This window comes from Balaenoptera acutorostrata, chromosome 19 (genome assembly GCF_949987535.1).
Source record: "Balaenoptera acutorostrata chromosome 19, mBalAcu1.1, whole genome shotgun sequence".
Classification (NCBI taxonomy): domain Eukaryota; kingdom Metazoa; phylum Chordata; class Mammalia; order Artiodactyla; family Balaenopteridae; genus Balaenoptera; species Balaenoptera acutorostrata.
In genome coordinates, this window is record NC_080082.1 from 52,529,522 (window position 1) to 52,557,000 (window position 27,479).

At 56.7% G+C, this 27,479-nt stretch overlaps 4 protein-coding genes across 11 annotated transcripts; 3 read left to right on the plus strand and 1 right to left on the minus strand.

Annotated features, from left to right (window-relative positions):
* Positions 1-243: 243 nt before the first annotated feature.
* PSMD8 (proteasome 26S subunit, non-ATPase 8) lies at positions 244-5,971 on the plus strand. Its single transcript, XM_007180025.3, has 7 exons — positions 244-616; positions 1,640-1,712; positions 1,847-1,949; positions 3,135-3,300; positions 4,278-4,378; positions 4,905-5,016; positions 5,736-5,971. Exons 1-7 carry the CDS (start codon positions 254-256, stop codon positions 5,871-5,873), a joined length of 1,056 nt encoding a protein of 351 aa, XP_007180087.2. The 5' UTR covers positions 244-253; the 3' UTR covers positions 5,874-5,971.
* Positions 5,972-6,866: 895 nt separating this feature from the next.
* On the minus strand, positions 6,867-10,705 carry GGN (gametogenetin). 2 transcript variants are annotated; one of them, XM_057534469.1, is made up of 3 exons: positions 10,551-10,705; positions 7,907-9,796; positions 6,867-6,984 (listed from the first exon to the last, which is right to left on the minus strand). In XM_057534469.1, the coding sequence occupies exons 2-3, from the start codon at positions 9,775-9,777 to the stop codon at positions 6,867-6,869; spliced, it is 1,989 nt and encodes a 662-aa protein (XP_057390452.1). In that variant the 5' UTR covers positions 9,778-9,796; positions 10,551-10,705. The 2 variants fall into 2 exon arrangements, with proteins under 2 accessions (XP_057390452.1, XP_007180086.1); XM_007180024.2 differs by having other exon boundaries at positions 7,907-10,705.
* Positions 10,706-11,194: 489 nt separating this feature from the next.
* Positions 11,195-21,438, plus strand: SPRED3 (sprouty related EVH1 domain containing 3). 6 transcript variants are annotated; one of them, XM_057535112.1, is made up of 6 exons: positions 11,195-11,641; positions 13,192-13,372; positions 14,517-14,685; positions 14,805-14,884; positions 17,040-17,183; positions 17,919-21,438. In XM_057535112.1, the coding sequence occupies exons 2-6, from the start codon at positions 13,196-13,198 to the stop codon at positions 18,582-18,584; spliced, it is 1,236 nt and encodes a 411-aa protein (XP_057391095.1). In that variant the 5' UTR covers positions 11,195-11,641; positions 13,192-13,195; the 3' UTR covers positions 18,585-21,438. The 6 variants fall into 6 exon arrangements, with proteins under 6 accessions (XP_057391095.1, XP_057391099.1, XP_057391096.1 ...); XM_057535116.1 differs by having other exon boundaries at positions 13,192-13,279; XM_057535113.1 differs by having other exon boundaries at positions 11,557-11,645.
* A 2,265-nt stretch (positions 21,439-23,703) lies between these two features.
* FAM98C (family with sequence similarity 98 member C) lies at positions 23,704-26,939 on the plus strand. Of its 2 annotated transcripts, XM_007180022.2 has the most exons (8): positions 23,704-23,821; positions 23,928-24,076; positions 24,156-24,290; positions 24,745-24,950; positions 25,186-25,263; positions 25,347-25,463; positions 25,874-26,041; positions 26,596-26,939. In XM_007180022.2, the coding sequence occupies exons 1-8, from the start codon at positions 23,757-23,759 to the stop codon at positions 26,734-26,736; spliced, it is 1,059 nt and encodes a 352-aa protein (XP_007180084.2). In that variant the 5' UTR covers positions 23,704-23,756; the 3' UTR covers positions 26,737-26,939. The 2 variants fall into 2 exon arrangements, with proteins under 2 accessions (XP_007180084.2, XP_057390376.1); XM_057534393.1 differs by lacking the exon at positions 24,156-24,290.
* Positions 26,940-27,479: the final 540 nt, after the last annotated feature.

Here is a 27,479-nt window from a genome sequence, read left to right on the forward strand (position 1 = left end):
CTGTAACATGGGAAGAATAACACAGCTATCCAAATGGCTCCACCACCGCCACCTCTTGGCTTAGAAAAGCTGCCACGCAGGTGTAATCTCCAAGACAGAAACGTAGCATCTCGAAAGCCCACGCTGAAGCTAGGGCGGCCATATTGGCTACGGGAGGCGGGGAGGCGTTGCGACCGCTGCCATTTTCAGTTAGGGCAGGTGGCGACTTCCGGTCGCCATCTTGAGTGACAGCAGAGGCGGAGCTCCGACTAACATGTTCCTTAAAAGCCGGGCTCCGAGGGCACCTCCCCGAGAGCGACTGAACGCTAACCCCGGCAGGCGGAGGCAGACAGTCGCAGCCCCGCCCCCGGCTTTGGGCTCCACCTCTCGGCCCCACTTCCGCCTGGCGAGGCGATGTAGGCGTCGCTGCCGTAAATCGGGCGGGCGGTTTGCCGCATCACGGAAGATGGCGGCCGCGGCGGTGAACGGGGTGGCGGGAGCCTCGAGCTCGGGGCCTGCGGCGGCCTCGGGCGCAGTCCTGCAGGCCGCGGCCGGCATGTACGAGCAACTCAAGGGCGAATGGAACCGTAAAAGCCCCAATCTTAGCAAGTGCGGGGAAGAGCTCGGCCGTCTCAAGGTAGGGATCGGCCGGGGGTGCTTCGAGGGGTCCAGACCCAGGGGGAGGCCGCAGCGCCGACACGACTAGGACGGGCTGGGCGATCCAATAGGGTGAAGGATTCGGAACAGCCAAAGTGTGGGCTTGGAGGAATGAAGACGTGAGAGGGGTCTGGAATGGACCAAGTGCGGCCCCACGGTGGGGGGTGACGGAAAGAGTGTTTCTGGCACAGACGAGTGAGAAGTTAAAATTTTGGTGCTTGGAGACCTAGCTGGCTGAAGTGGCAGGACGGGGCTGTCAGAGTTTTTCTGATGGAGGGTTCTGGACGACACCAAGTGGGGAATGAGGACTGGACAGGGTGATGGAAGAAGGAGGCTGAGATGATGGGGTTCCTGGTTAGGACCAGGTCAAGTTAGGATCTGAGAAATCTGAGGCTTAGGGATGCGTCTGTGGGGAGAGGGGCCCAGCCAAGTTGTGAGGGCAAGACTGAACTTAGGAAAAATATTCTTATAGTAGAGGACCAGAATGGGGCTCGGGTTGCTTCAGGCCAAGTGTGTTTGGGAGAGAGTACAAATACAGTGGGCTGGACCAAGTTGCTGACGGGGGTGTATCTGATAAGGGATGGTGTGTGGGCTGGACTATGGGAAGAGGTTAGCACCCTTTCCTCCCTGGTGTAGATGGAGGGGGGTAGCTGGGCCTAGCCCACCAAAGTATGGGAAAAGATTGCCAAAGAATTGAAGGTGCTAGTGTCTCCCCACCCCTTGATTCCATTGGGTCAGGCATGGAGTGGCCTTCCTGTTTCCCCAGTGGATCTATTAATACTTGTAATATAAGGTCATCTTAAATGAGCCCTCATCATGTGCCCAGGCCCTGATCTGAGGGCTTTATGAGGACTGACTCCTTTAATACTCATAACAACCTTATGAGTCAGGGATGATGATTAGCTCCATTTTCTAGGAGGGAAAACCAAGACCTAGAAGAAGGTAAGTAACCTGTACTTGAAGTCCCATCTTCTTTCCTTCCTTCCCCTGCCCTCCTCGTCAGCTGGTTCTGTTGGAGCTCAACTTCCTGCCAACCACAGGGACCAAACTGACCAAACAGCAGCTCATTCTGGCCCGTGAGTGTCACTGGGGTTGGGAGTGGGGGTGGGGGTGGGGGTGGTTATGGGCTGTGGTCATGGCAGGAATGGCAGCAGTGGTGGTCAGGGTCGGAGAACAGTCACCTCCTGAGAGCTTCCCCTGTTACCTACAGGTGACATCTTGGAGATCGGGGCCCAGTGGAGTATCCTACGCAAGGACATCCCCTCCTTCGAGCGGTACATGGCCCAGCTCAAATGCTATTACTTCGATTACAAGTGAGGATGGGCCCTGTCCCTAATTTGGTTTGCGTGTGTGTGTGTGCGGGGGTGTTACATGATGGCTTTTTATCCTTGTTGCTCTAGCCACTTGAGACATCTTCCTTCACTTGGGAATTACCCCTTTGCATAGCTGTGTCGCCAGAAGCCTCAGGGTTAGGGGTTGGCCTGGAGGTCCTGAGTCTGGGATTATACCGTCCAGTCTCTGTTGCGCTCCAGTCTGTCTCCACCTTCACATTCCCTCTCTAAATTTCCACTCCCCAATGTAGCCACTATCCCCTTTTACCTGCCTTGGCCCCAGCCTTGTCCCCTCAGATTCATCCCTCCATGGCAGCCAGTAGATTCTTTGTGACACTAAAATTTGACCATGTTTATCATATGCTTAGAACCTGTCCTGGCTCCCCATAGCCCTCAGGTTTCAGACCAAGCTCTTTCCTGTGGCCTCCAATGCTGTATCAGCCCTGACCCGTCTGTCTGCGTCTCCCCCATCCCAGCCCTGTCTCTCCCACTGGACTGTGAGTCTTCTATAAGCGAAGGGTCTTAGTCACTGCTGTGTCCCAGCACTGCCTAGCATGGAGCCGGGCCCAGAGCAGGGACTCACTGGCTGTGTGTTGAATATGAAACTGAATGGCTTCATAACTGAATGGGGCTTGCATGGACTAATGATTAAGAACTTGACATCAGAAACCAGACAAACCCGAGTTTGAAACTGATTTTGCCACTTCCTGATTATATGGTCTTGGGCAAATGACTTTACTTCCCTAATCCTCAGTTTCCCCCAAAAAGTGAAGGTGATGATTCTTAATATCATAATCATAGTTAACACTTATATAGTATTTATTTGGGCCAGATACTGTTCTAATCACTACCTGGATTAAATCATTTAATAACTTAACCCTTATTTATTTAACCCACCTCTGTCAGATGGGTACTGTGGTGATACCCATTTTACAGTTGGGGAAACTGAGGCTAAGTCACTTTACTGGTGTGAGGTCACTTTCTAGGGCCCATATGATTGTGACTTTTTCATGTCTCTTTGGGCCTCAGTTTCATCTGAAAACCCAGGACTCGATACCCCTCCAAGGAGAGAGCATCAGGCAGTCGTCAGGTTCCCTGAAGCCTGGAGTGGGGCGCTTGGTCGGTACCTAAGCCCTCCTTACCTTGGTGTCCCACCCTGGTCCGCAGGGAGCAGCTCCCGGAGTCAGCCTACATGCACCAGCTCTTGGGCCTCAACCTCCTCTTCCTGCTCTCCCAGAACCGGGTGGCTGAGTTCCACACAGAGTTGGAGCGTCTGCCTGCCAAGGACATCCAGACCAATGTATACATCAAGCATCCGGTGTCTCTCGAGCAAGTGAGGCTGAGGAAGGGGGAGGGGAGGGCCTGGCTAAAGGGAGTGGTACAGGGACAGACATTCGGGAGGGCTTCCTCCCAAATGAGAGGGTTCACCCATCTTTCAGCCTATGGACTCATTTGTCCAACAGCTATTGAGCCCCAGCCCTGTACCAGGCACTGTGGTTGGTTTTCAGACTCTACAGTGAACAAAACAGTTAGAATCTCTGATTTTGTGAGGATGACATTCAGGTGAGGAAGTGGACAATAAACAAAAAGATTAAATAACCTGTATATGGTCTGTCAGATGTGAAATGCTGTGGAGAAAAATAAAGCAGGAAGGAGGGTGGAGGGGCAGGGGCAGGGTGGTCAGGGAATGCCTTGCTGAAAAGATGAAACTTGAGAAAGACTTGAAAGGGGTGAAGAACCCAACCACGTGGTCATCTGGGGGGAAAATGGTCCAGGTAGAGGGAACAGCCAGTCCAAGGGTCCCAAGGCAGAAACATGCCTGGTGTGTTTGAGGGGCAGCAAAGAGGACGGTTTCTGGAACAAGGTGAGCAGAGTCAAGGAAGAGCTGTAGTACCTAAGGTTAAGAAGTAGTTCTTAGAGCTGAGGTTTCATGGGAGGATTTCGCTGTGGGGAGAGGATGGGAGAGAGGGCATTTATGGCAGGGGCAGCACAGCTTGGGCAAAGATATGGAGGAATGAGCCTGGGGTGCCTCCAGCTCTGTCTCCCTCCTGGAAAATAGATAATTAGATACTAACCAAGGGCAGGCTTGGAGAGTGTGTGTGTTTGTGTGTGTGTGTGTGTGAAAACCAGGGAGGGCTTCCGGGAAGAGTAGGACCCAGTCTGCATGGGGAATGGGTGACTGTATGGCAGAGAGTGTTCTAGTAGAGTGTAGATTATGGAGGCACTGGGAGTATGGTGAGGCCTCAGCGGGTAGGCCCCTGTGCTGCCTCTTCCTCACCCTCTCTTCTTCCTCACCCCTGTCCTCTACAGTACCTGATGGAGGGCAGCTACAACAAGGTGTTCCTGGCCAAAGGCAACATCCCTGCTGAGAGCTATACCTTCTTCATCGACATCTTGCTTGACACTATCAGGTGTGTGGGGGGCCAGGGTCGTGTGGAGTTTAGAAAGAGCCTGGACTCTGGAGTCAGACAGCTCTGTGTTTAAATCCCATTCTGGCCACTTGTGATCTGGGGAAGCTGGGCACATCAGGTCTCCTTTTCTGTGAACTGGAACTGGTCGTGAGATGGGGGTAAAAGCCCTCATCTCACTATGGGCTGTGTATGTGTGTGCCTGTGGACATCAGACCCTGAATATGGACTTGGCACCCAGACAGCACTCAGCAGACAGAGACCCTGCTGCTTCTCATGGAAGTGCTCCACGAGTCATATGGCTTCATCTCAGAGTGTGGGCCCAGGAGTCCCAGAGATCTGAGTGTGGACCCTACTGTGGCCCTAGCTTTGCAACTCTAGTCAAGCTACTCTCCCGTGAGCCTTGATTGGTTGAACAGGGCAGGTAACACATTCCAGCCATCAGTGCTGAACTGAAGGGTCCGGCCTGAGAGGACAGGGCCTGGAGAGTTGTCTGTGCTCAATAATGAGAATCTCATCTTCCCCCCAGGGATGAGATTGCTGGGTGCATCGAGAAGGCCTATGAAAAAATCCTCTTCACTGAGGCCACCCGGATCCTCTTCTTCAACACACCCAAAAAGATGACAGACTACGCCAAGAAGGTGGCTGGGGTGGAGGGCAAGGGACCACAGGACCAGCGAGCCAAGGGGTGCACTCACTAACAGCAGGGTGGGGTGGCCTGGAGGGACACTGGAGCAAGACTGCCCAGGTTTAAATCCAGTTGTGTGACCTCAGGCAAGTTGCCGAACTTCTCCGAACTTCAGTTTCCCTACGTGTAGAAAGGGGCTAGAGTTTAATATGTGGGATGAGCTTATTAGCCCAGCACCTGGCACCAGGTGCAGGTGGAGGCTTAGCATATGTTGGTTGCTGGGCTTATCAGAATTCCTTGGAGGTTGCAGCTTTTCCCCACAAGACTTTGCTTCATTTGGTCTGGGGTATTTGTGTGGGAGCAGTGCCCCTGGAGATGCTGATGCATGGGGTGCAATAGCCCTGGTGACTGAGGAGGGTCAAGATCAGACTGGAAGAGGTGAAATTGAACTTGAGCGATTGTGACAGCTGATACTTAGTGATCGTTTACTCTGGTCCAAACACTATTCTCAGCACTTTTGATTCACTGAATCCTCACAGCAGACCCAGAAAAGTGTGTGATTAGGGTCCCCATCTCAAACATGGAGAAACTGAGGCACAGAGAGGTGAAGTTACTTGCCTAGGGTTGTGCAGGGTAGAGTAGGGTTGGTGAGAAAAGCGAGCCAGGGCCCACATGGGTAAGGGGAGGGTGCCTGTGTGATCACCGACCCATCTCATCTCTCCCTTCTTGCAGCGAGGGTGGGTCCTGGGCCTCAACAACTACTACAGCTTTGCCAGCCAGCAGCAGAAGCCGGAAGATACCACCATCCCCTCCACGGAGCTGGCCAAACAGGTCATCGAGTATGCCCGGCAGCTGGAGATGATCGTCTGAGCCCACCAGGCACTGGGGTGGAGCAGAGCTTGCATTATTTAAGGCAGTTGCAGTGCAGGGTTTCCCCCAATAAAGGTGGATTGACATTTTCTCTCTTAGGCCCTTGTCTCCCCGAGTGGAATGGTAGGGACGTAAGTTCTTATCTCTGAAGAACTTGGAGGTTTGGGGGCCCTAGGAGGTCTGAGATAACCCTGGGTCAGCCTCCGTCCAGTGGCCATTGCTCGAGGTCTCAAACACAGATGTCCACTGGGGGGGCCCGGTGGCACAGCGGGGGGAGCACAGGCCCCGGGTAGAGGGACTGTTGCAGGCAGCTGGGGACACACAGAAAGGCCAGACCAACGTACCAGAGTGTTTCAGTGAAGGGGGCGAAGTGTCCTGATTTTGAAAAATGTTTGCAATGAATTAAACCAGTTTTTTAAAATGACATGCTAAATGGACCTCTGTGGAACAAAAGGCATGGGCCCTGCCATGGGCTTGCCTTGGTTCCCACTCTTCTGAGCCAGTGCTGTGACTTATGACCTCCTGCACCTCCCAGCCTGTTTCCTGCCTTGAAGTTCTCAAGAAGGTGTTTAAGGCAGAGTCCAAATCTGGCTGAGCCATTTGTGGTTTGTGGGATTTTCAAGAAAGTCTCCTAGAGTCGGTTTCCCCAGCTGCAGAAAGGGAATAATCATTCCTGCTTTCCAGAGTGATTTGCACTGAACCCCTGTGCTTGGCACCAGATCGGCTTGGAAATGGGGCTGATGGTATTAAGGGGAATGAGAACATCTCACCCCTGGGTGCATCAGTCCACGTGCTGGATGAATGGAACCTCTCTTATTGCTAGTCTGGGTCCAGCGTCCTGTGGCCAGGATGTGGTGCTTTCATGGAGACCTCTGCCCCGCCCCACCCCTTCAACCCTTAGCCAGTGACTGACAGACATCTAGGCATCTAGGCATCTGGATGGTTATTTTATTGTCAAGGAGAGGAAGGCAGAGGGCGTTGAGCAGACTGCACTCAGTTGGAATGGGTAGCCTGCAAGTCGTAGTGCTCCAGCCCAGCTACCAGGGAGCCGGCCAACGTGATGGTGGTGACCCAGCGTGGCTCACTCAGGTGGTTGGTGGGTGTGCTCAGCCTAGGGAGAGGGTAGAATCTTCAGGACCTGGCTATGTGGCCAGGCCCTTACCCCTTCTGGGCTCCACTTTCTCCATCTGTATAAGGGACCATGTCTGAATATCCCAAAGGTAGTTTAGGGCAGGGCTGTATCCACTTAAACTTAGTAGGAAAGGGGGCTGAGGGTTGGTGATAGTAGTTCTCCCAACTCCCCCTTCAGGTCCCAGCTGAGCCCCAGAGGTACCAGGGCAGAGGGTCTCCCAGTTATTCAGGTTCCTCAGGAGCCAGGGTCAGACAGACCCTGATGACCAGATCCTGAGATTTAGGGGTGAAGGAGAGGTAACTGGAGGATGCAGTGTCTCCCCTGAATCTGCGGAATCAGGAGTAACCTCTGCACCACAAGGACTGGGATATCAGTGCCCTCTGGTGGTCAAAGTCTTGGGTCAGTCGGGAGAAGGTGCCAAAGGCTGGAGGGGTAAGGAGTCTGGGGGGCTAGGTCTGGGGCTTCCTTTGGAGGCCTGCATTTATACCCGTTTGGTTCCAGAAGACCATCATCTCCCATCCCATCCCTGAAGAGCCTGGGATGTGGTCCTTCTTGATGTCATCAGGGACAGGGTCAAGGCAGTGAATAGGGTCAGGCCAGCTGGGACCAGTTTTCCCTCCCTGATGGCTCCAGAGAGTAATAAGAGGGTCAAGGGTCACGTTGGAGGTCTGGATACTAAGGAGCGGGGCCAAGGTGTTCTCTGTCAGGGATCAGCATGATACCAAGGCTCCTCTTGGTTCTGAAGGGTTGGAGCTCAGCTGGGTTTGAGATGCAGCCAAGGGGAGGGTCTAGGGTCAGCTGGGGTCAGGACGCCAAAGGGTTGAATGGGGCACTCCAGGAAAGTCGGGTTCAGGACTTGGAAGGGTATGCCTCCCCTCCCTACTCCTCGACCTCCCCTCACCAGGCAGACACGTTGCGTGGCAGGCGGCGATGGCGTGGCTGGTGGCGGCAGTAACACTTGAAGGGACAAGAGTTAAGCACCTGGAAGGATGGCCAGTGGCGCGCGGCGCCCGAGTTAACCGTCCCCGCTGGAGGAGCCCCGCTGCCACCACCCCCTCCACCACCGCTGTCAGTCACAGTAGTTGCAGTACATTCGCGAGGACCATCTCCAGGCGCGCCATTCTCACGCGGAGCGGCCCGGGCTGCGCGGGGACGCTTGTTCCGGCGCGTGCGGACCTTGACGGGCGCGGGCGCAGGTGGCGATGGCTCAGCCACGGTGGGAGCTGGAGCCGGGGGTGGGGCCGGGCCTGGGGCCTGGTCAGCGGCCAAGGCGAGGGGCAGAGAGGGAGCCGGAGCGGGAGCCACGGCCGACTCCAAGTGGCCAGGGCTTGGTGTGGGCGGGAGCGCCACGGGCAGCGGCGTTGGCTGGAGCACGGGCGGCTGCGGCGCGGGAGGCGGCGTGGGTGGTGGCGCGGGTGGGTGCTGCGGCGCTGGCGGCGGCGGCAGCAACTTCTGCGGGCTGGGAGGCCCGGGGCGCACAGTCTCGCCATTGGTGGGCGCCGGGAAGATGAACACAGGCGGCGCCAGCAAGGCGGGTGCGGGCCTCCGGGGCCCGGGAGCTGGATGCATCTGCCCTGGCGCAGGCAGCGGGGAGCCCCTGGGCCCTGAGAGCGCGACTGCGCGCCGTCGGGGCGCCCCGACGCCTCCGCCAGCTCCACTGAAGCGAAAGTGGTGTTCAGGGCCATCAGGGGGGCTCACCCAGTCAAATTTGGGCTTCGAGCCTGGGAAGGTGGTGTAGGATGGAGGAGTAAGGGTCCGGGCGTGGGACGCAGGCGCCGAGGGTGGTCCAGAACACCCCTCGCCGTCTCCATCACCGCCCTCTGCTTCCTGAGTTCCCCGAGGGACCTCTCCCGAGGGGCGAGAGGCCCCAGGAGCCAGAGGTCCCTGCTTCAGGACCTCAGCGTAGGAGATGGCGCCCAAGGCGGCGGAGAAGAGTCCTCCTCCGCCGCTGCCCCCGAGAGAGGCTTTGGCCGCTAAGGAACTCGACGCCGCCTCAGGGAACAGCTGGGGCCCCGACTTGAAGGTGACTTTACACAACAGGCTCAGGCCGGGCTCGTAGACCACAGACCGGGCCATTTCGCCCTCGCCTGCTTGGGGAGGTGCCCCTCTGCGGGCTCCGCCGGCCGTCTGGCCCTCGCTACCGTGCCTGGCCTGGCTTTCTGTAGGGGTTGCGGCGGATGTGGCCAGAGCAGGAGTGCTTCTGCGTTCCGGAGGCTGCGGGTCGGAAGGTGTCGGTAGTGGCGGCTTCCGCGGCTCCAAGGGCGGCGGAGTCGGGGATGGGGCCCTCGGGACAGGGTCGGGGTCCTCTCCGGTTAGTTGCCGGGGCGGCGGCGGCAGCGGGCGGAGGTTGGGAGGGTCGCCCTGGCCGCGATGGCTCGCCTGCAGCAGACCGCGGATCCGGGGCACCGGAGTGCCCGTGGGTTTTCGCCACTTAGACGGCGCGGGCAGCAGGGTCCCCACGGGGGGCGGGGGTGGTGTGGAGACCGCGACCGCAGTCGCCTCCTCTGAAGGGGGCGTCACTGGCGAGGGCAGTTCTAAGGTCAGGGGCAGGGGTGAGGGTGAGGCCTGGGGCTCCGGGGGTACCAGGAGTCCCGGGGGCGCGGAGCTGCCAGGGAACCAGACGCCCAGCCCACGAGCCAGGCGCATGGCCGGGGAGGAGGGGGTCCTCTCGGGCTCCACAAGTGATGTCCGGCGGGAGTTGGAGGACCGGTCCGAGGCCTGCTCTTTTCGGGAGCCCCCGCCCGCGGACGGCTCCGACTGCACGTTCCCCATTTCTGACGGAGGTCGGGGACTGTGGTCAGAAAAACTTCCGCCAGTCAATCTGCCAGGGCTGTGGGGTCCCCACGAGGCTGGCTGTACTTGGTCCTATCCGTCAGCACCGGCCCCGCCCTTGTCCTCCAAGATCCACTCAGGCACTAGTCTCTCCCCGCATTCCTGTTCCGTGACTCTTGATGTTCACATCTTCTTCCCCGTGGCCCCATACAGTTGCTGTTCAGATACTTAGTCCTCCATCCTCCTAGTGTACTAAGGTTGGGTCCCTGTCTCCCTGGCTGGTCCCTCATATCACATCCCTACACTTTGACCACGTCTCAGGTCTCTAAGCTCCAAGACACAGGTCTTGCCCGCTTTCCTGTCAGTCATTCAGGCCACATCACTCATGATGGTTGTGCTCTGTAGCCTATAAGACCTACAAAGAGTTCAAGCTTTTCTCCGCGGACTCCAGGCTCCAGAGGCCCAGGCCCCGCCCCCGCCCTCTGGTCCTGCCCCGATTGTCAGGGAATCTGGCCTTCTCAACACCCCCCGCCCCAGGTCTGGCCCCGCCTCCGCTTAACAAATTCCCGGTATTCTTGTCAGGCTAACCGCTCTGTCACCACCTCTAACCCTCAGATCTCTCTGTGTTGATCATTTGGTCCTGCCCTCTTCCCAGGCTTTAGTCCTAAATTTCTTTTCCCGCTCCTGGTCTAGCTGCAGGCCTCACACTCAGGCCCCACCCCTTTACCCAAGCTCCGTCCTGGCTACTCCTTCCCTCAGAGGATCCCACTCACCGACTCCTCCAGCTGACCAAAGTTCAGACCGCGGCCCCCTGGGCCCAGGGCAGGGCGGGGAACGGCCGTAGCAGAAAATAACCGAAAAGAACGGGGGTGCGGGTGAAGGCAAGTGGGCGAGACTGCGAGGGCGGACCCCGAGATCTAGGCCACGCCCCCGGGCTCGAGGCCCCGCCCTCCTTGAACCAGCCTGGGCACGGCCCCTTACGAACCTGGTTCTCCCTTTGAAATACTCGGGAGTCTTCTTCCCCGCCCCCAAGCCTTGTAGTCCTAGGCCCCACCCCTATAGAACGTTTTAAGCCCCTCCCCTTTATAATGCCCCGCCCCTCTCCGTTAGTCTCTCTCCCGAAGCCCCGCCCATTACAAACACTGCTACGTAGCTCCTCCCTTTTGGAGCTCTCCGTCGTCCAGCCCCTAAAGACAATTTACTTATAAGCTCCACCCTCTTAGGACTTGGCAACCTCTCTTCCCTAGACCCTCTCCTTCCTCGGGCCCGCCCAGAAGGCCCTTCCTCCGTGGACCCGCCCCTTTCTTGACGCACGCGCTTGTCCGCGCCTTCGGCGTCCTCACCCTCTCCTTCCCCCTCTCCTTCCCCCAGGTCCTCCGACCCCGCCTCCTTGGAAATGCTCCCTTCTTGCCCCACCCCTTTTCTAACCTAGCCAGGCACCCAGCCCCTCCCATTTAGAACCCAAAACGTAGACCCTCGCCTCTTTAGAACCTTGAGACCAGGCTCCGTCCCGGACCCCGTCCCCATATCCTCAGGGACCAATGGCGCGGATGGGTGGGAAAGTAGGGGATCCTCTCTGGATCCTGAGAAAATGCGGGCTGGGGGGCTGTTCGCTGGAGCCAGTGCCGGGCTCTAGGACCCAGCGGGCAAGTGCGCCTGCCTCGCGCTTACCCCTCCCCCAAGCCGCCCCCTCCCCCCCACCCATCTTTCAGGTTCCCCCTCCCTCCCCCCTCGCCCCGGCTCCCGGTGCCCGTCTCTAGCGCCGCCGGAGCCAGCGAGGGAGCCGGAGCGAACAGGAGGAGGAGGAGGAGGAGGAGGAGGAGGCCACGTCGCCACCGCTCGGAGCCCGGCCGGAGCCTCGCAGGCAGGTGCAGAGGGGGGCGAGGGGGCGGGGGCTGACAGACCGCCTGTCACGGTGAGGGGGCAGACGGCACCGCGCTGCGCCTCCTGCCCACCGGGGCGCCCCCCAGACCCTGGCTGGAAGGACAAGGGGGTGGGGGCCCCCAAACTGCGCGGCAGCCATTTGGGGTACCAGTGTCCATTTGGGGGGCCTGGACTTCCTCGGAGGACGCCCCATTCATAAATTTCCGTACTGGACCCTCACCATTGGGGAACTCAGGGGACCACTCCCCCCGGGAAACAGATGTGTGGGGAGCGTAGGGCATCCAGAAATCCCGGCGTCCCATCCCAGTAGGCCCTGGTGCGGTGGGGACCCCTGCCCTCTTTCTCTGCTTCACCTGTTGTCGGGGGAGGCGGGCGGACAAAGGAAGCAGCGTCACGTGACTGCTCATTCACAAAATCCCATCCCATTGAGAAAAGGGGGCTGGGGGCGCTGCGGCCGCCCCTTCCCCTCCCCAAGGGCTGGGGAAACCCGGCAGCCTGCAGGTGGGGGAAGGGGCTAGACCTCGTTGCTGGGGTCCCTAAGTCTGGGGCGCCAAGGTCCCTGCGCTCGGCGGTAGTGAGGGGTTGGACGCTGATCCCGATTACTGGGCGGAGGGCTAAGTCCCTTGAGCTGGGGGGCGGGGTAAGATGGTTCTGAAGGATGCTGGGGCGGGGAAGGAGAGGAGGAGGGATCAATTCCCCCCGCCCCCACCCCCCGCAATCTCTGCCCCTTGCCTTTCCTCGGCAGGGGCCTGAGGGAGCAGGCTTGATTTTTGTGAATGAAATGCTTTCTGGATGTGTCTCGGTCGCCCGTTTCTGGCTTCCTCTGCCTCCATCTCCCTTTCGGCCTGTCTCTGGCCATTTCTGGTTCTCTCCTTGCTCCCTGCCCATCTCCCGTTGCTGGGTGACTCAGTGAGCTTTGCATCCGGTCTCATTCATAAATCCGGGAAGGGGTGGGGGGGAAGAGAACCTGGGTTTCTCACCCAGCCAGTGGCCTGGGCGGCAGGGTGCGGAGGCAGTGTAGGGGGGACTGGAGCTGAGTTGATGGGCTCTAAGAAAATACATATGCGCAGGCACCCAGCTGTGAGGGGGACGATGGGTGGGGCTGTGGGTACGTGCTGAGGGAGGAGAAGGAGACAGGGTTGATAGGGGATGAGCAGGAGGAGGAAGGGAAGTGGAAGAGCAAAGCTATGGGGGTGAGGATGGGAAAGATGGGGAAAGGGAGGAAAGGTGGGTATGGAGAAAAAAGGTAGATATGGAGAAGAAGGTAGGCATGGGAGAAAAGAGATGGCAAAAGGAAGAAAGAAGCCATGCTGGAAGAAGGTGGGCATAAGAGAGGTGACGGGTATGGGGAGACAGTGGGCCTAGGGGAGGAGGTGGGTGTGGAAGGTAAGGTGAGTATGGGTGGCTAAGGGTGCAGTAGATCCAGCTGTGAGGGATGAAGAGCAGAGATGAGGGTTGGGGGAACACTGAATAGGAGAGCAGGATTGACGCTCACTGACCCTGTTGTCCCTGTCCCCCCACCTCCTCCAGGTACATGGTTCGGGTCCGAGCCGTGGTGATGGCCCGAGATGACTCCAGTGGGGGCTGGCTGCCTGTGGGGGGCGGGGGCCTCAGCCAGGTGAGCGTATGTCGGGTCCGAGGGGCCAGGCCCGAGGGGGGGGCCCGCCAGGGGCACTACGTCATCCACGGGGAGCGCCTCCGGGACCAGAAAGTGAGCCACCCTGGGGCGTGGGGGTAGGGTGCGGGTGTGGGGAAGTAGGGGAATGGGACTGGGGATGTAGAGGTGAGGTCAGGTCATCTCCCAGCACCGGGGTGTGGGATGGAGTTGGAAGTACATCTGTCCTCTGTCTGAGAGTGGGGAGTTTCGGGACTATTTGGGGGTATTAAGCAGGCCCTGTCCGCTGCCATTGCCTGCTGGACTGTCACAGCAGCCTCCGCACTGGTCTCCTTGCCCTGCTCCTGCTCCCTCCCCCAACCTCAGTCTGTTCGAAAGGGGCTGGGCTAACACCTGACTCAGATCCTATCCCTCCTCGGCTCAGAACCCTCCCCGTGGCTCCACCTTGCTCAGAGATCCTCACCACGAGGATTTTACACCACTGGCCCCTGTCTGCCTAAGTATATGGAGGCATTTGGTGGGGGGACCGTCTGGAAGTGTCCAATAGGGTTTACAATCCTAATGTGGGTTCAGCAGGAATGTTCTGGGCTGTCTGGCCTGAAATGGAAAGAGAATGTTGACGTTTCAGCTGGGGATATAGTAGAAAGGTTTGGATCGTTTGAAAAGGCTTGGGGTAAGGGTTGAATTTCAGAGCAAGGATCGGAAGGAACAATGTAGGGGGGTTTGAAATGGTGTGAAAGAATATAGTGGTGTTGGGCAAGAAGATGAGGGAACTTCTAGGGTGTTGACCAGCATCTGAGGGGAAATCTGTGGGAGTTTGTTAAGAATTTGGGGATAATATTTGGGGAGCTTACTGGGGCATCAGAAGGGTACTAACAATAACATTTTGAGATGTTCAGTAAAATTTGGGGAGTATGATTGAGTCAAATGGGGGATATTGGCTATCAGAAAGAGGTTGACTCATTTTTTGAAGCATTCAATAAAATTTGGGATTCCTATTGAGATATGGGGCGGGGGATGGTTAGGAAAATGTAGGGATCAAGGGGTTTGGGGGAAATAGTGGAGTATCAGAGGTGTGCTCAGTAAAGTTGGGGAGTGGTATTTGGGTGTTGATCAGGGTTCAAGGGTACACCTAGGATTGAGAAATGAGGTTTGTGAGATGCTCTGGTATAGAGTCTGGGGAAGTCACAGGCATGGCTGGAAGAGGGTATCTGACCTGGCCCCTTCCTGCCCCCCTCAGACTACCTTGGAGTGTACCCTGCGGCCAGGCTTGGTTTACAACAAGGTGAACCCCATCTTCCATCACTGGAGCCTGGGTGACTGCAAGTTTGGGCTGACGTTTCAGAGTCCGGCAGAGGCTGATGAGTTCCAGAAGAGCCTGCTGGCAGCGCTGGCTGCACTGGGTCGAGGTGAGTGGCGCAGGTGGTGGGCATTGGTGGTGGTGGGGGGGCGGGGGGGGGAGCTGGGGTGGAGGGGTGGGAGAAGCTGGGCCCAGGGAACTCACTCTCTGCCTTTCTCCCTGCCCCAGGCTCGCTCACCCCCTCCTCCTCCTCCTCCTCTTCCTCCTCCCCTTCCCAGGATACCGCAGACACTCCCTGCCCTCTGACGGTGAGTCTCCAGGATGCAGCTCTGCTGGGAGGGCAGGGGTTTCTTTCTATGCTACAAACATTCTTGAGCACCTACTGTGTATCCAGCGCCATGCCACGTGCTGGGAACACGAATTTGGGCCCAAACAATAGTGTCAACTTTGATCCCAGTTATTCTAGTTTTTCTGTTCTATCTTGATTTATACGTTCATTCAAGGGTATTTATTGAACACCTTGAATAAGAAGTGTTTTAAGCACTGGGGATACATCAGTGAACAAAACAAAATCCCTTTCCTCGAGGAGCTTCTATTCTAGTGTGGAAAGGCAGAAAAAAATTTAAGGTACACTATAAAAATTAATAAATCTTAAAAGTAAATGGGTGAACAAATTAATGGGAAATCCATCCTTCTCAGGGGTACAAACCTTGGAGTCATCCTTGCCTCCTCTCCTCTTTTATGCCCCTCATCTAATCTGTCAGCAAATATTGGCTCCACTTTCTTTTTTTTTTTTTTAATTTGGTCACACCGCATGGGAAGCGGGATCTTAGTTCCCGGACTGGGGATTGAATCCAGGCCCTGGCAGTGACAGCGCTGAGTCCTAACCACTGGACCTCCAGGGAATTCCCTGGTTCCACTTTCAAAATGATCGGAATGTGCCTCCAACCTGGTTACTGTTCAACCTCATCTCCCCACTGGACCATCTCATCAGCTGCTCATCATCAACTGCCCCCTCCCCACCATCTCCTTTCCCCACACACAGCCAGAGGGACCCGATTGACATCTAAGTCAAATTATGGATATCTCCCACTTACAACCCTACCCAGGATCCATCTCGTGGTAAAGGACAAAGTCCTCACAGTGGCACATAAGATCCTACATAATCTGGCCTCCTATTACTCTCCCTCATGCTCACTTGGCTCCAGCCACACTGGCCTCCTACTGGTACTCCAAAAGGGCAGGCACATTCCTGTCTCAGCGCCTTTGCACTCACTGGTCCTGTCTTAGAACACTCTTCCCCAAATTTCCACATGGCTTATTCCCTTATTTCCTTCAGGGCTTTGCACACACATCACCTTAGTGAGGCCCTCCCTGAGTAACCTGTTTGAAATCTCCCAATGCTCCTTATCCTACTCTTTATCCCCATCTTCTAAGATATTTTTCTTATTTCCTCTCCCAATAGACAGTTTTATGATCAATGACTTTACTGTCCATCTCTCATGCTAGCATGTCAGCTCCAGGAGGGCAAGGATCTTTTGTTGCTTTCTTGCTGCATCTTCAATGCTTAAAACAGTGCCTGGTAGACAGTAAGTGTTCAGTAAATATGTGTTGAATAAATTGATTGAATGAATAAATGCACAGAATGTCGGATTCGATTTGGCACTTGCTGGGGTACAGTGGGGGTTGCTCGAGAACACTTGGAGGAACAAAACTGGTTCCCTGGGCAGAAAAGGGGGATTCCCAGGGTAATGGGAGATGTAGGTGGGTCTACAAAGTCACACAGACAGGTCCCACTTATTGAGCACTTACTCAGGAAAGGTGCTGTGCTCTCCATGCTCCATCTCACACCCTCCCAATGGCCTTTGTGAGCCTGGCATGTCGTGGGTGCTCAATGAATGTTTATTGAAGATATTAATCGGATGAGGTGGGAATTATTCCCAAGTTACAGAAAGGAAACCAAGGGTCTGAGAAGCTCGTAAAGGACAGAGCTTGGTTTGGATGGGAAGGAACACATTCCAGGTGGGTGGAACTGCCCCAGTAAAGGTGTGGTGGTGGGAAGGAGGCAGGAAGGCAGCTGACAGCCAAGGGAGAGGGCTTCTGAGAAGGGAGGATGATTTGATGTTCTGTAGGTTGGTGAGCTGAGCAGATAAGAAGAGAAAGTCAAATAATAACCATTTCCAGCTCTTCCTGTACTTCAGGCATGTTTATGCCCTTTACAGTGGGTCCTAACCACATCGTTATGAATAGACAATATTATGATCCCCATTTTACAGAAGAGGAAACTGAGGCTCAAAGAGCTGAGCTCACTTGCCGGAGGTCACACAACCAGTCAGTGGCAGAGCCGGGGCTTGAACCCAGGCCTGTCTGGCCGCAGAGCCCTCGCTCACAATGGGAGGGGGTCTATGTAAGGGCATCGGCTGTGCCAGGGGTCCCGGCTCTGAGGCCGCCAATCTCCCCCAGTCCCACGTGGACAGCGACTCCTCCTCCAGTCACAGCCACCAGGAGACGCCTCCCACCGCAGCGGCGGCCCCCATCGTCACCGTGGAGTCAGCTTCTGGCTTCGGGCCGGCCACGCCCCCCCAGCGCCGCCGCTCGTCAGCTCAGGTGCGACCTCCGACCCCCGGTGAAATAAGGCCGGGCGCTGGGGTCCCGAAAGTGGGCGGGAACTGAGGCCGCAGAGGGGCAAGAAACCACAAACAGATTCTAAGGGATGGCTGACCTGACTTATGGCGGGAGAGCTTAGGCCTGGGTTCCTCGGAAGGTTGGGTGAGGGCTTCCTGCGTCTCCTGCGCTCTTGGAGATTGGAAAGTTCTGAGTTCCACAGAGGTTTAGGGGACGACTCGGATAATGACTATATTAGGAAGTTGGTGGTACTCGTGGAAGGAGTCCTTTAGTGCTTAATTCACGAGGGGTGGGGCTCAGTATCCAAGGGGTAAAAGGGACCTGGGGACCAGACTCCTGCGTCCTGGAGGAGGAGACGGCTGGGGTCCAGGAGTCTTGAATCTGAGAGTAGAGGGGGCTGGGTACTGGGATCCCGGATCTTGAGAGAGGGCAGGACTGAGAGCCTGGACCACTGGGTCCTTAAGGTGTGGGTTTGGTGCCTGGAGTCTTCTGTCGGTCCCTAGATGTCCTCTGTCCCTGGGAGGGGAGTGGGCTGAGGACTTAGAAGTCTGAGTACCGGACCCAGGCAGTCAGGATCCCAGGGCAGGATCCTAGGATGAATGAGGCCTGTGGCTGGGTCTGTGGATTTTCGGGTCTTCTAAGGCCGGGATGGATTGTGGTGGGATGTGGGGCATCACAGACCCCGCTAACTTCTTCTCCTGTGTCTTGGTCCCGCAGAGCTACCCTCCGCTCCTACCGTTCACGGGGATTCCGGAGCCTTCAGAGCCCCTGGCCGGGACAGGGGGGCTGGGCTGGGGCGGCCGTGGCTATGAGGATTACCGGCGAGCTGGGCCACCCGCACCCCTCGCCCTATCCACCTGCGTCGTGCGCTTCGCCAAGACCGGCGCGTTGAGGGGCGCAGCCCTGGGGCCCTCGACAGCCCTGCCCGCCCCTCTCACCGAGGCTGCGCCTCCAGCGCCCCCGGCTCGCCCACCCCCGGGCCCCGGCCCGGCCCCTGCGCCTGCCAAGGCCTCCCCGGAGGCGGAGGAGGCGGCGCGCTGCGTGCACTGCCGCGCGCTCTTCCGCCGTCGCGCCGACGGGCGTGGCGGCCGCTGCGCCGAGGCCCCCGACCCGGGTCGCCGGCTGGTGCGCCGTCTCAGCTGCCTGTGGTGCGCCGAGAGCTTGCTCTACCACTGCCTGTCGGATGCCGAGGGCGACTTCTCGGACCCGTGCGCCTGCGAGCCGGGCCACCCGCGCCCCGCCGCGCGCTGGGCCGCGCTGGCTGCGCTCTCCCTCGCCGTGCCCTGCCTCTGCTGCTACGCGCCCCTGCGCGCATGCCACTGGGTCGCAGCGCGATGCGGCTGCGCAGGCTGCGGGGGTCGCCACGAGGAGGCGGCGCGGTGAGGACGGCCTGGTGGGTCCGGTAGCCGGACCGAGGACCCAAAATTGAGGGTCCAGGACCCCGGACTCCGTTCGGACCCCAAACCCAAACCTAGGCACACCCGGAACTTGGAGCTTGAGTTTGGATTGAGAGACCCCAGACCTGGAACCCGGACCCCAAATGTAGGACTGAGAGACCCCAGAACCAGCTTCATTGGGATGTCTGTCCAAGAGGTCCTAGGCATCCTGAGTTCTGGCGTCCCCATTCTCCATCCCCACTCTGCCCCGCTCTGGCCTAGACTGAGGAGATTCCAGGGATGCCCAGACTGTTCACCTCAGGCAGGCAGGGGAGCACACGGATCCCTGAGAATCGGGCTCTGAATCCTGACTCCCTGTTCAAATTACCAGTCTAGACTCAGTCATGCCTGGCACCATGAACCCTCAAATTACAGCCCCAGAATTAGGAGTTGCCGGTACCTGACCCTGCCTGTATACAATTACTCCTAGATCTTGAGGCCCTAAGACCCAGAATCACCCCCAGATCGTTCCTGAATGCTCATCTAAAACTCGGAGCACCTGTATCTGAGATGTTCTTGTGACTCCAGGACTTCTTAGATACCGAATCCTCTTAAGATACTCTGAGTCCTTGGATGTGCTCAAACGGATGTTCTCTGACCCAAATGACTTGGGAGACCCATCTAAGAGCCCCCTTCCCCACACGCACACTGCCCAAGATCCAGAATTAAGACTCCAAGATTCTCTGTGAGCCAGGGATCAAAGAAGTCTGTAGACCACCAACACCAAGCCTGTGTTCCCAGGAGCTTTCGACTTCATATATAGGACTCTGAGGTGCCTAGTCCCGCAGATGTAAGACTGGAGGCAACCAACACCTCAGGGCCCAAGACATTGGTCCCAGCCCCTCAGATAGCCCTCTTCCTATCCTCCTTGGACTTGCATTTCAAGCCCCAGAATGTCCTGGAATCTTTGGCTTCTTCGTACCCACAGATTCCCCAATCCACTAAAGGCTGGGAGCCCAGCTCCCACAAGATGGGATGTTCATGGCAACTCAGACCTCTGACCCCTTGCCCCTGAGTGACCCCAAGGTACTTTAGGAGCACTAGATCCAAGACCCCAAGGTGCCATTGACCCCCAAATTCAGGACTCAAGCCTACACAATATTGGGATTGTCCCTGACCCAAGACCTTGGTCCCTCCATACCAGAGACAGACCTGAGGCTCCCCAGGACCCTAGCACCTTCAGATCCCAGATTTCTTTGGACTCAAACCTCTCTAGCCTGATATTTCCCAGGCCCAGCTTGTGCATCCCCTGAGACCTGCTGCCGGTTGAATCCTGCCATCCATACGCCCCTGAAACCCCAAGTTCCCAGACACTGGAATTCTAGTCCCAAGGGCTCCAGCCCATGCTCTAGTATCCCACAGAACTACCCCTTTACCCTAAGGGGAAAAAAACATTTTGAGCTAATGTTCCTGGATTCCAGGACCACCCAAGAACACCCCTGCTCCCATCTCTAGGACCCAGCATTGCTGTAGATGATTGTGCAGGCTGTTCATGAAGCAAAGGCACACAGCCAAGATGGTGAGTGAGGCTGGCCATGCTGTGCCCTCAGAGGAAGGTGTGCATTGCACGAAGGCAACTAGATATGGCTCTACTGGCACAAAGGCCACACACACACACACACACACACACACACACACCAGCCTTGCAGACTCTCTTCCAAGCCCAACTTTGAGTCCTAGCCCTAGTCCAAGCCTTTTATGACCTGCCCCTCTGTTAACTCCTTCTCTTCCATTTCAGAGTTGGGGGTTGTTTCAGAAAGTTTGAAAGCCTGGTTCATGGCCCATTGAGAGTCCTCTTCTGGGGAAGGGGGATTCCAAGGTCTCTTTCCCCTGAGTGGAATGGGACTTCTAGTGTACCACAGATCTGATGGCCTCCTGCATGGGGGGGGGGGGGCGGGGAATCACGGTCTTGGAGCAACACAATCTCATTGTTGTATGGGCTTGGGACCTGCATCTGGTCCCGAGCACCTTGAAATGTGCACTTACCTCTCCTCATTACCCAGACTTGGATAGCCTTGTGGGGGTTCAAGGGATAGGTCAAGGGGGCCAGAGGGATGGATCCTCCTGTCACTTCCTTTAAATTATTAACTATTTATTACATCCGGAACCTGTGAGATTCAGCTCTCTCAAGCAGACCCTGGGATGGGTGAGAGAAAAGGGGGGTGTTCCTCCCATCCCCACTCTGCCCAGCTCTCATCACTGTCAGACCCACCAGAGCTGAGGGCGGAGGGACTGGGGGCTGGGGCAGCCTGGGTCCCCATCCCCCTCTCTGTGCCTCGGTCTCCTCCCTTCCGTGGTGGGCGGGGGGAAGCTCCATTCTTAACCTACCTCGTTTTGGGGAGGGGTGGGACGGGGGACCAGAGTGCTGTAAGGTGCTGCGGGATCTGCGGATGAAGTGGGGGGCTGGGGGACGGTTCCCTGGCTCCCACCTCCCAGCACCGCCTCTCCCAGGTCTCCCAGTCCTGCTCCCTGCTGATACCCACCTCTGATCCATGATTACTCTTCATCACCCCTAAATCAGGGGTGCATGGAGGGGTGACCCTGGGAGCCAGGAAGACCTCAGACCCTGGAGCCCCCAGGCCCAATTTCCCAGCTGCTTGCCTCTCAGATTGGATGCTTGGCCCCCATACTTGGGGGAAGCACCCCGACATTTATCTTCCTGATCTTGATTCTAAGCCAGTCTGTGACCTCAATGTTGTTATCAGGGCAGGCTGAAGTAGTGGGGGATGATGCGGGCCGAAGACCCAGCCTTGTCATCGGGGGAGGGGCATGAGATATCGGCTCCAAGAAATGTCTGTGACAAAGTCTCAGCCTGTGTTCTTTATTTGCATTGATGCACCCCATCCATTCACCTTCCTGAACCACCAGACCAGTCCCCTACCCAAATCCTCCTTTCCCCTTCCCATCCTTTAGTCCCAAGCAGACCCTCCAGCTGAATTTTATACCTCCAGTCACTCTACATTTATTGGACACCCTTTTTATTGGACACCCTAGGTGCTGGGGATAAAGCAATGAACAGAACAGACAAAAATTGGGGAATTCCCTGGCGGTCCAGTGGTTAGGACTTCACATCGCTTTCACTGCCAAGGGTGTAGTTTCAATCCATGGTTGGGAAACAAAGATCCCTCAAGCCACGAGGCCAGAACAGACAAAATCCTTTCTCACAAGGAACTTATGAGCCTTATAGTGAAGGAGACAACATGGTAGAAATGATACATACTATAAAGAAAAAATAAAGCGGAGATGGGGGATACAGGCAGTTGTAGCCAGGGTGGTCATGGAGTCCCCACTAAGGAGCTGGCATTTGAATGAAGCCCTGAAGGAGGTGAGGGAGTCTTGTGGATGTCTGCAGGAAGAGCATTCCAGGTAAAGGGGACAGTTGTGCGAGGCCCTGAGGGAGGAGCACGCCTGGTGAGTCTGAGGGACATCAAGGGAGCTGGAGGGGGGGAAGCAAGGAGGAGGGTGCATAGGAGATGAAGGCTGAAAGGTGACAGGGAGAATCTGTGGGGCCTTGCAAGCTACCGCATGGACTTTTCTGCTCACCCGGAGTGAGGTGGAGCTACAGGAAGGCTCCAAGCATGGAAGGGATGTAACCTGACTCAGGTATTCATAGGTTCCCATTGGCTGCCTGGGGTGGGGGTGGGGGGACAGATACGGGGAGGATCGGGCATGGAGACAGGGTGGAGGCTGCTGGGATGGTCCAGGGGAGACAGTGGTGCACAGGACAAGGGTGAGAGCAGTGGAGGTGGGGAGAAGTGGGCAAGATACTGGATCTGTTTTGATGGTCAAGTTCACCAATTTAGATATGGAGTACACTATAAAGAGTAGAGTCAAGGTTATGACTCCAAGGCTTTGGCCTGATCAATTTTTAGTATTTTATTAAGGTCAACAAATGCCCCCTGAGTACCCAGGCTTGGGGTACGCAGGACTATGGAGGAACCAGATTAAGGGTAGGCTCTGCCCTGGAGGAACAGGTTCTGGCCCTTTTCTTCCCTGAGGCTCTACTCCCAGTTCACTCCCACTCCCAGTAGAACTATAGAAACTACAAGAGACCAGGATAGAGTCGGGAAGAGAGTAAACCTAGAACAATAATGTTAACAACAGCTACAAAAACAAGAGCAGTAATAACAATAGTAATAGGTTAAGTGGTTAAAAGCACGGACTTTGGAATCAGATCTGAATTTGGAGTCCTGGCACCACCATGCATTCACTCTCATCTGATTCATCCTCTCTGCATCACAGTTTTCTCTTCCATAAAATAGAGATAAGATACTTAGCCCAGTAGCACACACGAAATGCTCAATATATGTTAGTCATTTTTAATTGAGTACCCCGTAGATGTCTGCTAAGCACTTACATACAGGACTCTAATCCTCACAAACAACTGTAAAATGTAGGCGTTATTACCCTCATTACACAGATGTGAAGAAATTTGGCAGGAACACAATGGTGGTGAATGGTGGAGTCAGATCCTAACCTTTGCCTGCAGACAAGATTGCACTCCTAGGGTGCAATCTCTTAATCACCATGGTATATTGCACCTGCTCCCTCTCTCCAAGGCTCAGGGGGGCAGAGGGGTGAAGGTCCAACGGACTAACTCGGGTGTGTGTGTGTGTGTGTGTGTGTGTGTGTGTGTGTGTAGCTGGGATTCCTGGGTCCCTGACAGAATTCCAACTCTAAGTAGGAAACGAGGGAAAGAGTTTCTGGACTTGGAGAGAAGTTGGGAGAGCAACACTTGGTCAAAGTTGCTTTAAAAGCAGAGGGCGTTTGAGGGAGGCTGAGGAAAAGGAAGCCGAAGTTGCTTCTATGTCGCAGCAGTAGAGACACCGCTGCTGTCGCGACAGCCGGGATCCAGAACGCCCGCTTTGGATTTACATAGCCAGGGGGTTTTCCAGTGTCCTGACTGCTTACTCCAAGGGCGGCGCTCTAGTGCTCGGCTAGGGAGGCGAGCCCGGGGGCGGGTTCTGCCTCCTTCTGCACCAATTGAAATGACGAAGGCCCTTAGCATTAAGAGGCTGATTGGTCAGTTACGGGGGCTGGGTGCGCACGCCACTCCTGGGGCGGAGCTTCCCACCAACCAGCAGGGGGAGCGCGCGCCAGGCGAAGGGGCTACACTTTCATGGAGGGGGCGGAGGCGGAGGAGCGGGAGTGGGCCGCGGTGGCCCGGGACCTGCTGGCGCTGGGGTAAGGGGAGCGGGGTGTGGCTGGGGGTGCAGGAAGGGGCAGGTTTGCCCTCAGAAATTCCTACTAACCTCCCCCACCCCCTCCCGCTGCCTCGGCCGCGCCGCAGGTATGAGGGTTTTCCGGGGGCGGCGTCGCTGGGCAACTCGTGCCCAGACTTCAGGGCTCTGTGCGCGCGGCTGGCGGCGGAGCTGGCGACTCTGGGTGCCCTGGAGCGGCAGCGAGAGGAGGGCACGGAGGCGCTGAGCGCCGGCGACGGTACGCTTGTAGCGGGAGGCTGGGAGTATTGGAGCCATGGGTGGCGCCGCCACGCCCTGACATCTCCCGCCTCCGGCAGGTCCTGTTCCCGAGGAGGAATTCCTGCGACAGTTGGCCGGCCTGTTGCGGGAGTTGCACTGCCCTGACCGCGAGCTCTGCGGCGGGGACTGCGCGGCCTCGTTGCGGAAGTCCGGCGCGCGCCTGCGCCTGCTGCGTGAGCCGGGGGCTGGCCGGGATGCGGAAGGGGGCGAGGCTACAGCCTCGAGGGGGGCGGGCTCTGCGCGTTGAGGTGGAGCCAGGGATCCCGAGGGGGCGTGGCCAGAATTTTGAGACGAGCGAGAGGGCCGGACGGAGGTGGGTGGGGTCCGAACACTGGGCTAGGCTAAGGGCTCTGCGATGGGCGGGGTTAGTATTTTGATGGTGGGTCTTGAAGCTCACGTGGGTTGGGTTAGACGGAGCGGGACTGGAGGTTCCGAAATGGGCAGGGTTTGAAATCTGCAGAGGGAGCTGGGTCTCGAAGTGAGTGGGGCTTATTCTGGAGGTAGAAGCAGGGTTCTAGGTGGGCGGAACTAGGAGGCGGGAGGTTTTGAAGCCGCTTGAACTTTTTGACCCCGGTAGGTGGGGTGGCAGCCCTCATTGATTGCACTGCTCCTTTTCCCTACTTTTAGGCTTTCTCTGCTCAGAGGTCCAGGCTGCTCGCCTTCTCCGCCTGCAGTCCCGTCTGGATCCCAGCCCTGAGCAGTCCGGTGTGGAGGGGGCAGAGGAGGGATCTGGCCTGGTCCAGGAAATGGTCCTTACTCTCCAAGCCCTGGGGCTGCCTAGACCCATGCCGGGGACCCCAGCCAGCCAGCTGCTTCGAGACTTGCATGCCAAGGTAGAGAGCTGGAGTCCCCTCCGCACCCGGGTCACCTCACCCTCTTCGTAGGCGGGACAGCCCCCTCTTCAAAAGTGGCTCTGGGAGGAGTGCACAGCCACGGATGTTTCCTAGAACTGTGACTGCCATTCTTGGTTCTATGGCCGGGGTCCTCAGGGTCGTGGGGAACTGGGGTCCACGGAGGAGTCTATCCGATCTCTGCCCAGTCAACCCAGCCTCCTTCTTCTCTCATCAGATCGCGGAGCTGCTGCCTTCCCTGCCCGCAGGGTCCCTGCAGCCCCTCCTCAGCTACCCGCTGGATGCACCCAGATGGGTAAGGCTGTGTATGGCTGTATGTATGTGAACAGAGATGGGAGTGAGGGGGACCCCTGGCATGACTGAGACCTTTTTCCCCAGGAAACATTGGAGTCTCTGTCCCAAAGCCTGCGAGATCAGTACTGCTGCCGCCGCTGCCTCCTCCTCAAGCGCCTGGACCTCACAACATCTGCTTTCCACTGGAGTGATCGGGCAGAGGTGTGGGCAGAAGACCTAGGCAGGAGCAGTTGTGAGGGCTGCAGCTGCAGGGAGGAGAAATGAGGGCCAGGGATATGACCCTCTTGCTGGTTCGAAGGCCCAGGACATTTTAGAATCTCGTGAGGTTTTGGGGTCTGGAATCTCAGGGCCCCCAGGGCATTCTAGAATTCCCTGGTCTGAGCTGGGAGTGTATTTAGAGCAATACTCCTTATTAAAAGATGTGGGAAGCTCACAACATTGTAAATCAACTATACTTCGATAAAGCAAACAAAATACGTAATGAAATATTAAAAAAGAAAAAAGATGTGGGAAGTGAGGCCCTGAGTCGGGAAGAGATGCTTTCAAGATTACAGATCCCATCTGGGGGGGTCTCGTGGGCACGTTCTCCATGTCTACCCCCTACCCACTAGGCCCAAGGAGAGGCCATGAAGGCAGTGCTGATCCCAATTCGAGAGTCTCTGACCCCAGAATCGGATGTCTCCATTGCACACGTCCTGGCTGCTCGAGCTGACCTGTCACGCCTTGTCCCAGCCACCAGCAAGACTGCCCGCCGCGGGACCTGCTGTGCTATCCACAAGGTGAACACCCGGGGATGGGGGAGGGCCCCAGCATCCTTGGCCTTCAAACTGGCCTTTTAGCCTTTGCTTGTACAAACCTTGTCCTCTTCTGCCTGGGCTCCTGCTCTTGCCTTCTCCTTGGGTTCCTGGCCTCTGGACTCACGACCTCTAATCTGCCCCCTCCACATGGCAGTTAGAAGGATGTTTCTAACTCAAACATCTGACCATGTCCCTCCCTAGCTCAAAACCCTTCTATGGTTCCCCAGTGCCTTCAGAACAAAGTCCGCCTATTTACTGAGCCCCTGCCCACCTCTCCTGCTTTGGCTTAGAATCCTCTCCCACCACTCACCCTGTCTGTTGTATTGGGTTTTAACCATTTTTAAAGCAAAACTACCCTCTGTTCAAATGATTACGTATTTAGCCTGCATTGGGAGTAAGGAGTGTTAACCACTGGACCACCAAGGAAGTCCCAACATCTGCCCTTCCTTTTTCAACCTCATGCTGTTCTCTTGGCTCTCTAGCCCCCTTGTCCAAGATATTTTCTTCTCTGCAACTCAAGTCTAATCACCTCTCAGGTGCTTATGGGCAGCGTTCCAGACCGGGGGGGCCGCCCAAATGAGCTGGAGGCTCCCATGCCCAGCTGGCAGAGCAGAAGAGAGGACAGAGGCGGGCAGAAGGCAGGCCGCCAGTGCTGGGGCCGCAAGAAGAAGAAGTAAAGGGGGACTGGTGGTTGGGGGAGGGGTCCTTCATGAGATGCTGACATTGATAATCTCTGAGGAGTCACTGTGAGGGTTTCTCTTGGCACCTGGCACCCCAGCCCCATGTCCCCTGTTCCTGAGATCCCAAATGTCCTCCCCCCATCTACCATTAAACACCAAGGACCATGTTGTCTGGAAAATAAATTTAATTAATTAATTTATTTTTAAAAATTTATTTATTTATTTTTGGCTGTGTTAGGTCTTTGTTGCTGCGCGTGGTCTTCTCACTGCGGTGGCTTCTCATATTGCAGAGCATGGGCTCTAGGTGCACGGGCTTCAGTAGTTGTGGCACTCGGGCCCAGTAGTTGTGGCTCGTGGGCTCTAGAGTGCAGGCTCAGTAGTTGTGGCGCGTGGGCTTAGTTGCTCCTGCGGCATGTGGGATCTTCCCAGACCAGGGATCGAACCCATGTCCCCTGCATTGGCAGCATTCTTAACCACTGCACCACCAGGGAAGTCCTAAATTTAATTTATGACAGCCCTAGGACCTATCTCTGCGGGGGCCAGGTCAGGGGTGCTCAGGTTTGAGGAAAGGTAGGGGGTCTCTGTCCCCTGGGTCTGAACAGGCCCCTGCTTCTCTGACCCTTAAAGCCCTTTTCTCTTCAGCAACATCCTTCCCTCCCAATGGGCATGGGGGAGGAGACATGCAGGCATTGGGCAAACATCTGTCAGGTACCCACCATGTGCCAGCCCTGTGCTAGGCA

What these genes read in the sequence shown, in the direction of transcription:
- PSMD8 (XM_007180025.3), top strand. Translation starts at nt 254, where the DNA reads ATGTTCCTTAAAAGCCGGGCTCCGAGGGCACCTCCCCGAGAGCGACTG. An exon ending in AAGAGCTCGGCCGTCTCAAG is followed by an intron (nt 617 to 1,639) that starts GTAGGGATCGGC and finishes CCTCCTCGTCAG; the next exon opens with CTGGTTCTGTTGGAGCTCAA. An exon ending in ACAGCAGCTCATTCTGGCCC is followed by an intron (nt 1,713 to 1,846) that starts GTGAGTGTCACT and finishes TGTTACCTACAG; the next exon opens with GTGACATCTTGGAGATCGGG.
- GGN (XM_057534469.1), bottom strand. Translation starts at nt 9,777, where the DNA reads ATGGGGAACGTGCAGTCGGAGCCGTCCGCGGGCGGGGGCTCCCGAAAA. An exon ending in CCACGCAACGTGTCTGCCTG is followed by an intron (nt 6,985 to 7,906) that starts GTGAGGGGAGGT and finishes CCCTCTCCCTAG; the next exon opens with GCTGAGCACACCCACCAACC.
- SPRED3 (XM_057535111.1), top strand. Translation starts at nt 12,914, where the DNA reads ATGGAGAAGAAGGTAGGCATGGGAGAAAAGAGATGGCAAAAGGAAGAA. An exon ending in AGCGCCTCCGGGACCAGAAA is followed by an intron (nt 13,373 to 14,516) that starts GTGAGCCACCCT and finishes TGCCCCCCTCAG; the next exon opens with ACTACCTTGGAGTGTACCCT. An exon ending in GCCGCCGCTCGTCAGCTCAG is followed by an intron (nt 17,184 to 17,918) that starts GTGCGACCTCCG and finishes TTGGTCCCGCAG; the next exon opens with AGCTACCCTCCGCTCCTACC.
- FAM98C (XM_007180022.2), top strand. Translation starts at nt 23,757, where the DNA reads ATGGAGGGGGCGGAGGCGGAGGAGCGGGAGTGGGCCGCGGTGGCCCGG. An exon ending in CGGGACCTGCTGGCGCTGGG is followed by an intron (nt 23,822 to 23,927) that starts GTAAGGGGAGCG and finishes GCCGCGCCGCAG; the next exon opens with GTATGAGGGTTTTCCGGGGG. An exon ending in ACTGGAGTGATCGGGCAGAG is followed by an intron (nt 25,464 to 25,873) that starts GTGTGGGCAGAA and finishes CCTACCCACTAG; the next exon opens with GCCCAAGGAGAGGCCATGAA.